The 13499-nt window shown below is 42.0% G+C and overlaps 1 protein-coding gene across 1 annotated transcript in view; it reads left to right on the top strand.

The window, feature by feature from the left end:
• Positions 1 to 13499, top strand: part of TRPC4 (transient receptor potential cation channel subfamily C member 4) — a 195585-nt gene that overhangs the window by 72427 nt on the left and 109659 nt on the right. The window contains exon 2 of the mRNA XM_029911965.1: positions 2492 to 2896. Within this exon, the coding sequence (XP_029767825.1) occupies positions 2519 to 2896 (378 nt within the window). The 5' untranslated portion in view covers positions 2492 to 2518. The remainder of the gene's footprint in view (positions 1 to 2491; positions 2897 to 13499) is intronic.

Raw genomic sequence — 13499 nt, 5'->3', positions numbered from 1 at the left:
AAGATATCAGGAACATTCAGAGTTATTGGCACTCAACTTCCAGGGATTTCTCTGTCTGTTTGTATGTAGCACAATCATTTTTAATACCACAGCCAATCAATCCCAGAATTTCCAGGAATATTCTAGTCATCTGTATGCAGAACCCAATTGGTTTCAGTGAAAATCAGAGCACCAGAGAAGCCTGGTTCTTAGGAAGTCAGGACACAGATTGCTTGATGCTGCAGGTGGAGGAATCTCTCCACCCCCACATCACCCCCCCCCCCGCCCCGCATAACTGCCTACACATATTGGATGCAGCAGGTAATCTACTATGTAGGGAGGTTGTCTGTGGGCTGTAGTCTAAGAGAAGTAATGGGGCCTTAGAGAGAGGCAAGGACCTAGAGAGTGCAGGGGAGCAGAGTGGCAAGAGAAAAAGTGAGGACTTGGGGAGGGAAGAGAGTGTGTGGCTGTGTGGGGAAGGGGAAGGCAGCAAGGACCAGAAGAATGGGATAGTGGCGGTAGGGGAAGCAGGGATCCATGGGGGAGGGCGGACAAAGGCAATGGAGCAGGGTAAGGAAGCAGGGAGCCAGAGAGGAGTGGGGGAAATGGTATTGATGGGGGAAGCAGGGACCTGGTTGGGCAAACTGGAGTTGGGGATGGGAAGGAAAGCAGGGGCCTGGGATGGGATGGGGAAGTGGTGGAAGGTGGAAGAAGCTGGGATCTGGGATGAGGAAGCAGAGACCTTCGCGGTGGGAAGTGTGGAGGTGGGAGAGCAGTGTAGAGGTAGAAACCAGGGACCCCAAGGGGGGAAGGGGGATGGAGGGGGCTAGGGGTTAAAAGCAGGGACCTGGGAGGAGTGTAGATGGGGAGGGGGAAACAGGGACAGAGTGAGAAATGGAAGGTGGAGGGGAGCAGGGACTGTTCATAACAAAGCCTAGGTTTATCAGCTCAACTGCCCCAAGTATTGACTCTGGAAGGAGAAGGGCCGTGTGTGGAAAGGGAGGAATAAATTCCAGCCTGGGGGTTGGACGGTGACGGTAAAGGAGGGTTCTAGTGCCGGAGGGGTGTGGACCTCAGGTGGGAAGGGGATGGTGAGCAGGATGACGAGTCACTTAAAGGAAAACATTTAGAAAAGAAGGTACTCAGACAGACCGAGGACATATGCAGCTTGGTTACTGACTTTCCTCATACCATATACATAGGATTACATTAAATTAGTTGTAGTTTGTTAACTAGGGTTTGATACTAGGGTTGCCAATTTTGGTTGGACGTATTCCTGGAGGCTTCATCACATAAGATAATTTTAAATTAAAGATTAATCTTTAATTCCTGGAGACTTCATGACAATCCGGGAGGGTTGGGAACCCTATTTGATACACAGGTATTTTACTGGGTTTTCCCCCTCCTTCAGAGGATTTTCTCCATGTCTCTGTCAAATATTCAAGATTCCCCCCATTATCCTCTTGTTTTTTATGACTCACCATTCTCAAGGCCCTTAGAAATAATTCCTCCTTCTGCCTGAGCAAGATTGGAGCCCATCAATGTCACTCCTAAAGTGGATGGAGGGGTTATAAAATAAGGGGCTCACTACCGCTCAGAGGCTAAGTGCTGTGTGAGCTACTCAAATTCTCACAGAGGGAGACAGAGAGAGAAAGAATCTAGGTCACCTGACACTCAGTCTTTTTAACCACTAGGCAATGCTGCCTCTCTACTTGAACTTCAGGGGGGTATTTTATTGATCATGTACCCTAACATTTTAGATCCCATCATGTTACTACTTTCTTTTAGACCACAGAGGTTACCAGCTAATTGTTGCCCTGACAGAAGGAACAGATATTGCTATGGTCTTACATGGGCAAAGAATACAATAACAGAGGCAATACATGCTTGGTGATGTTTAAGATATTAGAATTGCGATTGGATATTTGTTTTAGTTTAGAATGTGCTAAGGATTAAACCAAACCCTTCACCATTATCTATTAATTCTGGGGATTTTTAAATATTAAGAATATCATGGGCAACGTATAAATGTTATTTTACCTTTTTAATTCCTAATTCTAGCTTACAAGTCAGACTCAGGATACTTGCTAGAATATATTAGTTTAATAGTGATAAGGCTGAATCACATATAAATACTCCAGACTTTAGAAAGTTCACACCTGGATCTGAACTGTGCAAATTAGGTCCATCTTAGGCTAGATAGAATGTGCCAGGAAGGAGCAAAATCTAGTTGATATGGCACCAGACTCAGCATGGGGAGACCTGAGTGCTTGGCTTGATCACTGTGATCTTGGCCAAGCCACTTCATCACTTTGATTCTCTGTTTCCCCTTTTGTCCTCTGTCTCTGTTGTCTATTTATACCAGAAGTTTTCTGGGCAGAGACCATCTCTTATTATGTGTTTATACAGCATCTCTAAATGCTACTGTAATGCATATATAATAATAGTAATCAGAAGCTGAACTCTATTCCAGGAATGCATAACCGATGCACTCTTTCTTTTTAAATTGCAGAGACAAAGTATTAGAATGGCATAAAATATGGCCCAGTTCTATTACAAAAGAAGCGTCAATGCCCCTTACAGAGACCGCATCCCTCTTCGTATAGTGCGAGCAGAGTCTGAACTCTCCCCTGCCGAGAAAGCCTACTTGAATGCTGTGGAGAAAGGAGATTATGCCAGTGTGAAGAAAGCTCTGGAGGAAGCTGAAATTTATTTCAAGATCAATATTAATTGCATTGATCCTCTTGGAAGAACAGCTCTCCTTATTGCAATTGAAAATGAGAACCTGGAGCTCATTGAGCTGCTCTTAAGCTTTAATGTGTATCTCGGCGATGCTCTGCTGCATGCCATACGAAAGGAGGTCGTTGGAGCTGTGGAACTTTTATTAAATCACAAAAAGCCGAGTGGGGAGAAACAGGTATGTGCAAAATTCACTCTTGCTCTTGGTTTGCAAGCAAGTTTCTGTAGGTATATGCCAGGAATTGTCAAAAGGGAGCCAAGAGTTAAAAAAAAATTGACTCTTTCAAATTCAACATGTAGTGTTTTCAATATGATCTGTATCATTTTCATTTTGATTTGAGTGTCTCTGTTCCTAGCATTGGGTATTCTGTTCAATAAGATAATATAATTCATGCTAATACATGGGAGATAAAAAGAAGTGTTTTCCTGGGATAGGTGAATGGCTTTGGAAAAAATATGCAATTTGAAACTGGGCATTTCCTTTGAACGTTAATTCTATTTCAGATAATTCTGCCATTTCATTGGTGAAATGATTCCTGGACATATTAGGGCAAAATCCTGCTTCATGCAGAATTGCAACCTAACAGGAAGAGAATACTATGGATGAAATCCTGGTCCCATTGAAAATCAATGGCAACACTCTCATTGACTTTAATGGAGTCAGGATTTCACTCTTGATGTGGAGACCATCTACCACTTCAGTGACTGTGAGGCATGGTCAGCGTGACCCCTGGTCTTCATGGTCAGAACCTCAGCCTTGTCTGCATGCATAGCGATAGGCCCTCAACCTGTTCTCATAGGAGTGAAGTCAAACCTGTGCTTTCTCCCCATCATCCCTCAAAGGATGCATCATTAAATAGAAAATCTTTTTTAGAATAAATTGAAAGAGGCTTTAAGGTGTGTCCCTCTCTACTTCCCCCTGACTGCACTAAGCCATCCTCCTTTAGGCGGCCAACATTCTCCATGCCAGACCCATTGTAAGGCCCTATTGAGGCAGGGAGGATGTAAATTGTAATTTGTCAGATTCTTAGGGATCCTTTGGGATGAAAACCACTCTATAAATAGATGTAAGAGTCTATTCTATTCCTGTCTATTCCAATTTCCATATATTATAGGTGCTATATTAGTGCATAGTGAATTGAAATGATTGGAGCCCTTTCATAGGCAATGCATACAATATGATATAATTACAGTATCTGGTACTTGCTATGGATATAATTGCAGATGATAAGTAAAAAGTATAATTTTTTTGTCAATAAAATAATAGGAATTCAATGTTATTTTTGGTGAAAGAGTACAATATGTTGGGTCCTTACCCAGCTGTGTATAGAACAATGGCTTTATCTCAGCATAAATGGATGGAAATTAGATTCATTTTATGCTTGCCTCATTTCCATTATTTCTCACCCTATTGCATAGCTCACAGGGTATGAGGAGACAATTCAAAGGAGAAGAATGGTCTTGTGGTTAAGGTACTGGACGAGGAATTAGCAGCTTTAGGTTCAACACCCCACTCTCCATCAAGTCACTTAAACTTTGAAGGCCTTAATTCCTCATCTGTGAAATAGGAGCATGTGATAGGCTCTCAGAGGGCCAGGTTGCCTAGCAGTTAGCATACCTGACCACCATACCCTTTGTTTCTGTTAGAGGTGATAGAGATGCCTGATCCTAAATCACAAATGTTTGGAGCCTCTACCCACATCTGGGCCTTTTCTCTTAAGTCGGGGCTTGGTATGGGGGACCCAGGCTTTTCCTTTCCATCAGGTCCTGATCCAGGGCCCTGTGGGAAGTAACACTTGGAGGGTCATCCCTTCAGAGAGTCAAAGCCTGCCAGCCTGAGCTACTGCCTACCTATGTGCTCCTGGGGTATGGCCCCGAAAGTCCAATCAATCATTTAACGGAAAGTCTAAATGAGCAGGGCCTTGCAGGTTTCAAAGGGGGGCAGGGTGGCTGGAGAAGGCACGGCCTGGGACTTTATCTGCTTTGTGGTCCCCTTGCAGGCTCTGCCTTCAGGCTGACTTCCCAGAGAAGGATTCATCTCTCTTGCAGCCTGTCCACTACTCTTTGCCTGGGCTTCTGAGTTTTTTTTAACCCTCTCTTCCAATTGCAGTGGGCTTGCCAGGCCCAGAGGGGTGGGGCTACCTGGGCCCAGTATTGCCTTTTAATAATGATAGATGCTGTAGGTTGGTAATCATGTGGCCTGATGCCAGGAATTCATGATATAATAGGATGAAGTTCGGATTTCCTTTTGTGCATGTGTTATGTTTTCTATTATCATGTATTATTTGTATTACCACAGTGAATAGGAGTCCCAACCATAGGCCAGGACCACACTATGTTAGGCACTGTAAAAACACAGACCTAAAGGATGGTCCCTGCCCCAGAAGGTTTACAATCTAGCAATAAGACAAGAGACAGCAAATGGATACAGACAGGTGGGGGGGGTTACAATGAGACATAGTTGGTCAACATCATAGGTAGTGGTCTGTGCACAGTAACATTCGGGTGGGAAGCCACAGATAAGGTTGTAAGTTCATATCCTGAGAGAGTTTTTGAACTTCCGCTGTCTTTGGCAAAACAATCCTCCTGTCAGTTTGAAGCTTTTTGTACCTCGTCTTAGAGGAGAACTCAGACTTGTATTCCATAACCCACAACACCCACATTCACTCATGCAAACAGCACGTCCCAGCATACCCGATAGAAACCCTGTGGGTGGGCTCTGCAAACACTGCAAAATCTATGAATCAGTTTGCATACTTTGAAATGATTATGAAATGTTTCACAGACACAAAAGGTGCGAATCTGCCCAAAAATATGAGGTGTTTATAAACATTGCAAGGCATTTTAGCAGAGATTGTGGCCTGGATTTCCAGCCATGTGCCTCCATTTGTGGGCATGCAAGATTCCTCCTGCACAAACATGAGCCTCCACATTGCAAATGCAAACACTGGCATGCGAACATGGACTTTCAGAAAGCCTCCTACAAGATCCCTCACCAAAGGCTCTTAAGCAAAGAAAGCTGTCATGGGGTAAGAGGGAAAGTCCTCTCATGGATCGGTAACTGGTTAAAAGACAGAAAACAAAAGGTAGGAATAAATGGTCAGTTTCAGAATGGAGAGATGTAAATAGTGGGGTCCCCCAGGGATCTGTACTGGGACAAGTGCTGTTCAACATATTCATAAATGATCCAGAAAAAGGCGTAAACAGTGAAATGGCAAAAAGTGGAGACAATACAAAATGACTCAAGATAGTTAAGTCCAAAGCAGACTGCGAAGAGTTACAAAGGGATCTCACAAAACTGGAGGACTGGGCAACAGAATGGCAGATGAAATTCAATGTTGATAAATGCAAATTACTTTGCAGAATGGCAGATGAAATTCAATGTTGATAAATGCAAATTACTTTGCATTTATCAACATTGAATTTCATCTGCCATTCTGTTGCCCAGTCCTCCAGTTTTGTGAGATCCCTTTGTAACTCTTCGCAGTCTGCTTTGGACTTAACTATCTTGAGTCATTTTGTATTGGAAAACATAGTCCCACCTATACATACAAAATGGTGAAATCTAAATTAGCTGTTATCACTCAAGAAAAAAATCTTGGGCTCATTGTGCATAGTTCTCTGAAAACATCCATTTAAAATGCTGGGGCACTCAAAAAACAAACAAACAAAAATCTAATGGAATGTTAGGCATCATTAGGAAAGGGATAGATAATAAGACAGAAAATATCATTATGCTACTATACCAATTCATACCTTGAACACTGCCTGCAGTTCTGGTTACCCCATCTCAAAAAAGATCTATTAGAATTGGAAAGGGTACAGAGAAGGGCAACAAAAATGATTAAGGACGTAGAACAGCTTCTGTGTGAAGAGAGATTAAAAGACAGGGACTTTTCAGCTTGGAAAAGAGACAACTAAGAGGGGATATGATAGAGGTCTATACAATTGTGAATGGTGTGGAGAAAGTGAATAACACAAAAACCAGGGGTCACCAAATGAAATTAATAGGCAGGAGGTTTAAAACAAACAAAAGGAAGTATTTCTTCACGCAATGCACAGTCAACCCGTGGAACTTTTTGCCAGTAGATGTTGTGAAGGCAAAAACTAGAACAGAGTTCAAAAAAGAACTAGATAAGTTCATGGAGTATAGGTCCATCAATAGCTATTAGTGGACGACAGGGGATGGATTTCTTGATGATTACCTGTTCTGTTAATTCCCTCTGAAGCACCTGGCATTGGCCACTGTTGGAAGACAGGATACTGGGTTAGATGGACCATTGGTCTGACCCAGTATGGCTGTTCTTCTGTTCTTATCTTGGCCCTTTAAATAGACTAATACTTTACTCACATGCATTGGCACTCAAAGAAGCCATTAGCATTAGGTTTCTGCATATGCAAATGATTTGTTTGTTTTTAGGAATTAGTCATGTTAAAGGGAACATGTAAAATGTTTAATTTTTTTTGCAGGTATTTGCACCTGTAAAGCACATGAACATGTGTGCATATTTTGCACATGCACAACTGGAGGCTACGCTGAGGCCTGGCTGAAAATTCATTACAATAGGCTTAGGTTTTCCAACTCAAGTGCCTAAAATTAGCCACCAAAATCCTTATTTTAAGTACTTAGGAAGAGATTTTCAAAAACACGAAGGGGAGTTAAGCCCCCAACAACCCTGAAAAGTCAACTCCCAAATGTGTCTTTGAAAATCTCCCTCTTAAATTGTGGCTTGATATTTTAGCGTATTTTTGTTAATTTGTTATATTTACCATATGGTTTAAATGAATTGTTTTCATACTGGGTTGTTTACAACCTGTTAGCTTTGACTATTTGCGACTTACTCTTCATTCCTCCTCATGTGTAGTTGGTCACCTAGGCTCTGTCTGTCCTTACAGCAGTGTCTAGAGTACAGGCACTACAAGTGTAGTTGCATGCCACAGTGAAAGTCAGGCTGCGTCCACACTTTTCACTGCAGTTCGTAGCTTCATGCTGCAGGGAAAGGCTCAGTAACCTACAGGAGCCTTTCCCTGCTGCCAGAGCCTCCCTGCCGCCTCCCACTGCCAGAGCCTCTCCCCATTGCCGCCGAAGCTTTGTTCTGTGGTGGGAAAAAGCTGTGGCGGCGGGTAAGCAGTGGAATATTACACTACTAAAAAATATCAAGGTAGACGTTGGAGGCACTGCTTGGGCCTATAAAGAATCATAGGATATATATCCTAGGGTTCAGGCATGTAGGGCACTTTACTCACCTAAGCTGTCTCTCTCGGTCTACACTGCTGTTTATGCCCATGCTAGCTGTGCCTGCAGTGTCTGTACTTCTACATGCTGCCATAAACTCTATGGCTTCACTGAGGTCAATGGGGCCAGGATTTCAGCCCTAACACTATTTCCTCTCCTTGACTGAATGACTGAAACCATTTAAAAAGGAGAAAAATAAATAGTGCACAAGGATTAATCCATTTCCACTATATTGCTAAAGCTCATGGAACGTTCGGGATTTTCATTAATACATGGAAGTTGTCTGAATACTTGCGAATAACAATGACTATGGCTTGAGAATTATAGTTAAAAAACTTGCAGCTGTTATTTACAGAAGTATTCATGTATCAGTATCTTTTTACTATTCGACAAGGGGATAATATGTTGTGTGGGGAGGTTGTAGCTAAAACTTACTTCAGGATCATACTCAAAAAGCAACATAAGAACATTTGATTAAACTAAAAGTAATTATTAAATATTTTTAGAGTTTAGAAATTCCTAGATAAGAGTCTATCACCAGCCATCCACTATGTCCCCAGACCCTACCTACTTTCCACATGCAGTATACTCTGCATTCCAGATAACACAGCATGTGTATTATGGTGATTTTGAGTTTATTATCATTATATGTATCTATTTGGTGCCATCTGGTGCCTACTAATGAGGTATATATATTTAATCGATTTGGATTCTACTTGACTCCTTCTGTCATTCAGTTAGTGAGTGAGGCTTCTGTGGCATCCATTATAGCAATTCAGGAAATGTCACTTGCATTTTGTTTTCTAAACTTTCTTAGTTTCCCCAGCTGCTGGATCACATGTAAAAGCGAATAACAGGATTTAAGGTAGCTGAGCTGACTAAACTTATCCATGTTCTTCCAAATTATTAATTTTTCATAACCAGATGTCTCAAAAACTATCTGCCAAGATCTTATTGCCTATTATCCTGACCGATAGTAGAATATCTTTCTGAGAAAAGCTGTTTTCCTTTCCACTTTAGGATGAATAACTGGTTGTTATATCATGCTATTTTGCACTGTGCATACACACCCATGTAATAGAATGGAGGAGACTTTAAGCAGATAATTGAATAGAATGGAATGCCATAGCTTTAACTTAATGTTAAAGGTGTGTGCGGCTAGCACCATATATGGTATGTACTGTATTTCATTAAAATTGTGTGCATGGGTATTTTTGGAACCACATATTTCAGAAAGTTAGACAGTTGGAAAGTCTTTGAAATAGCTGATTAGTGGAGTGACAAATCAGTGTGGTAACTCTTCCACTGGTACCGCAGAGGAATTAATTTGTTAAGTTATTCTATTGGAATTCCAGAGGGTATATCATAAAAATATGTATCAAGTGGATATGCGTTACATGAAGAGTGTATTTAAATGTTTCTCTGACCTGGAGTGTAGAATGACATTGTCACCTGGGCACCAGCAGATAGGCTCCCTGCTTTCAGTTCTGGTGCCTAGCCATGATATGGCTCTCAGAAGCCGGAGCTGCAAATGCAGGAAAAATCCTGCTCAGCCCTTGGCTGGAGCATGCTTAGTCTGGATGGAAACTTTGGGGAATGTAGCAAGGCTCTACTGAGCATGTGCTAACTACAATATTTCAAAGGCCTATAACTAAGGCTGCGATTCTGTGACTTTCTGTGACCTTCATGCAGGGCCGGCTCTAGATTTTTTGCTGCTCCAAGCAAAAAAAATTGTGGCTGCCCCTCCCCCCCCCGCATGCTTTTTTTTTGGCTTTTACACATGCTTGCACTTTGTAGTTTTGTTTTGACTGTTTAAAATTTAAAAAAAATGAAAACAGAGAATTTGTAGTTAGTGAAATAAAACAAATTCCTACTAGTGTAATTTTAACATTTAATTTTAACAAAAACACAATTACAAACAATTTGAGTTCAACTATACACTGTAATGAAAAACGTTAGTGTCTTCCAGTTTCTTATAAATTAAAAGAATTTATATGAACTGAATTTTTCTGGTTTTTATACTTGCATAGTCTTTTAATAAGTCAGTGAAATCTAAATTTTTTGCAATAGTACTTTCAATTGAAATTAATGCGAGTCCTGACAAATGATTTTGAGACATGGTGGACCTCAAATAATTTTTTAGTAATTTCAGTTTTGAGAAACTGCGCTCACCAGAAGCCACTGATACTGGTAAGGTTAAAAGAATGCGTAATGCTGTAGCAATATTTGGAGTGAAAAAATCATTTCTTGCTATAAATTCTAATACTTTTAGAGGAGAAGTTTTAGGACTTATTAGCTCAGATAAAGCTATTAATTCATCATACAATTCTACTGCATCAATGTCAGCAGCGTTATCAGTACTGAGCGCTAAATGTAGGTCTTGGCAGTGCTTCATGAGGTCTTCTTTGGAAAACTGATTTTTAATATCATATAAAAATTCAAAAGTTTCACAATGATCATGCAACTGACAAAATCTTTCTTCAATGGAAGTTATAGCTACATCCAAAATACAATAGAAACATTCAACTTTAAACCTTTCGTTTGGATCGAGACTAGGATCATCATGAACCTCATAACAAAACTGTCTTGTTTTTTTCCCGAAGACGAATGAATTGTTGAGGTGCAAACGTCGGTTCAAAATCAAGATCCTCTGCTATTGTTGTTGCTTCTTTGGCAATTTCTTCAAAACCTTCATCTGAATGGTATTTTTTTAAATATTCCAGCGTTTTATTCAAAATCGTCTTTGCCTCAGATATGTTTATGGTTATGTTCTGCATAACTTTGCTGGTCAAATTAATATGATTTAGAATATTATGCCAAATAACCGTGCAACATGAAAATTGAAACTGCATAATTTTCTGAGCCAATGTTTCAGCTTCATGTCGAAATGAAGGATCATACGACAAGTCCTAGCTTATTTCGAATAGTGCATCATAAATCTCTCCTGATGAATATCGGAATGGTCTAATAGCATCTATCCTGCTTTCCCATCTAGTTTGACTTAGAGGTTTAAGTATGAGTTTTTGTTCAAGATGCTTCTTCAAGACTGCCCAACCATGTGTGGAAGCACTAAAAAACTTGTAAATTGCTTGCACTGTGGTAAAATATGAAACGGCATCTTTAGATGATTTGGCGGCATCACTGACAACCAGATTGAGCGACTGCACATGGCAAGGAATGAAAAAAGCTCAATTGTTTAAATTCAATGTTCTTTGCTGTACACCTGCATGTCGTCTTCGCATGTTTGAGCCATTATCGTACCCTTGGCCGTGCATATTTTCTAAAGATATTCTACAGTGTTCCAATCTCTGTAGAATTACAACTGTGAGGGCGTTCCCAGTAGTTTCGTTCACTGGTATAAATTCTAGAAAGTGTTCACAAATTTTCACTTCTGCATTTTCATCAATTTTCAGAAATCGTAAAAATATTGACATTTGCTCGGTTTTGTTCAGATCTTGAGTACGATCAACTATAATTGAGTAATATTTGGCATATTTCAAATTCGATAAAATTTCATTACGCACTCCATTAGAAATTAATTCTATTATCTCATTTTGTGTATTTTTACCCAAATAATGGGTGTGAATCTCTCCATCTTTCACTCTTCGTACATGCTCAGCCATAACATTATCAAATTTTGCCAATAACTCAACCAATTTTAAGAAATTTCCATTGTTATTCTCATATAAAATATCTGAGGATCCACAGAATGCGAGGCACTGTTCGGCTAGGAAATTAATGATTGCCAGTAAACATTCCAACACTGCTTGCCAATGTAGAATTTCTGAATTTAGTTGACGTTGCTGTACCACATCGATTGTTGTACTGGAACGTAATCTGTTTGACAGCTCAATACAATGTGTCAATAAGCGTAAATGATTTTTTGATGTTTCATGTTCTTTCAAATGCTGATGCAAATTTCGCCAGTCATTAAAATCTGCAGTTGCCAGAAGAATGTCCGAGTTACAGAACAGTTTGCAGCAAAAACAAAAAACTACATCTTTGGTCCGTGAATACACTAACCACGATCTATTAATTTGTTCCCCATTTTTCATTTTTTTCTTCATACTGGATGGCATATATCAACGATTCGACTCATTAAATGGATATTCAAATGTAGGATCTAGTTTTGACGGACCTTTTTTCACAATAATCATTCGCATTGCATCAGTAATTATTGTCGGCCATGTACTTGTATCCGATCCTATGTCAGTCTCTCCACCTTCCAATAATTGTTCTTCAGTTTTAGATTTGGATAACAGTTCTTCATTTCTGGACTCTTCAGCTGAAGTAGTAAATCTTTGGATGGATTGTGATTGTTCGTCTTTATCAGTAAGCAAAGATAATCTTTGGTCAGATTGTTGTTCATCTTTATCAGTTGATAAAGGTAATCTTTGGTTCGATTGGTCTTCATCAGTTGATGAATAATCACCTTCAATGCATTGCTTAGAATTTTCTCCTTGATTGTCAACTTTTTTAAAATACTTTTTTGAAGTACGAGATAGTTTTTCTAATTCTTTTTGCTGTTTCTCTCTTTGTTGCTGGTAGGCAGCACCGGAAAGTTGTTTTCGTTTTTGTCCCGGCATTTTAGCCCTATAACCACTGGCACCGACGCGAAACGGAAATTAGCGCGAATGGCGCCGATAGGGCAGCACAGTACACACACGTAATCGTTATTTGAGTGACCACGTCACAACGTGACACAATATTTTTCACCTCACGCTCCTATTGCACTACTGTACTTGCCGTAGGTAAGGCGCTAGTCATTGGGGCGAAAGAGCTCCCCACGATCTCGGATACACACTGGACCCAGCCCTGCTGGCATTTTCCCTGCACTGAGGCCGCCCAGCTGGGAGCCCAAGGGGCATGCAATGGAGAGAGCTCTGGGGCTGGAGGAGCCAAGGAAGAGGTGCTGGGCTTGCTGGACAGATGCTGCCCTTCTCTGCCAAGTCACTCACCCCCTGCAGGGGGGGAGGCAGAAGGAGACTCCAGGCACCAGCGCATTGTGTGGGGCTGGGTAGGGAGGCGGCAGCCTCTGGGGCTCCAGCAGGCAGAAGCTCCCCAGGGGTCCCGGGGACCCTCCCGCCCGGCCCGACTCTTACCTTGCTGTGGATCTGGTCCAAGGTGGATTCATCTTCCATTGCTGCCGCTCCCACAGCTGGGGGTTGAGGCTGCTGCTGGATCCCAGCCCCGCTCATCCTCGGTCTTCGCCTTGGCCCCGGCACGAGTTCGGCTCAGTCTGGGCTGCTGCTCCGCTCCCCTCTCCCCTCCCCTGGCAGGAGGCGGCGAAGAGGGGAGGAGGAGGAGGAGGAGGCAGAGGCGGGGACAAACCAAGGAGGAGCAGCCCGCCTGGATGCCATGTTCTGCCCGTCCTTTGCAGCCGGGGCAGGGCTGCGCTACTGGGTCCCGCCTAGGGGGTGGCCGCTGACCACGGGAGAGCGCCGGGGACAAGCCGAGGAGGAGCGGCCCGTCCTCTGCAGCCGGGGCAGGGCCGTGCTACCGGCTCCTGCCGCTCTCCCGCAGTCAGCGGCCGTCCCCCCCCCCC

The sequence above is a fragment of the Terrapene carolina genome, unplaced genomic scaffold (assembly GCF_002925995.2).
Source record: "Terrapene carolina triunguis isolate 2854851 unplaced genomic scaffold, T_m_triunguis-2.0 Scaffold139, whole genome shotgun sequence".
Taxonomy (NCBI): Eukaryota; Metazoa; Chordata; order Testudines; family Emydidae; genus Terrapene; species Terrapene triunguis.
The sequence above is the reverse complement of the archived record's forward strand: the minus strand, read 5'-3'. Positions and strand labels throughout refer to the sequence as shown.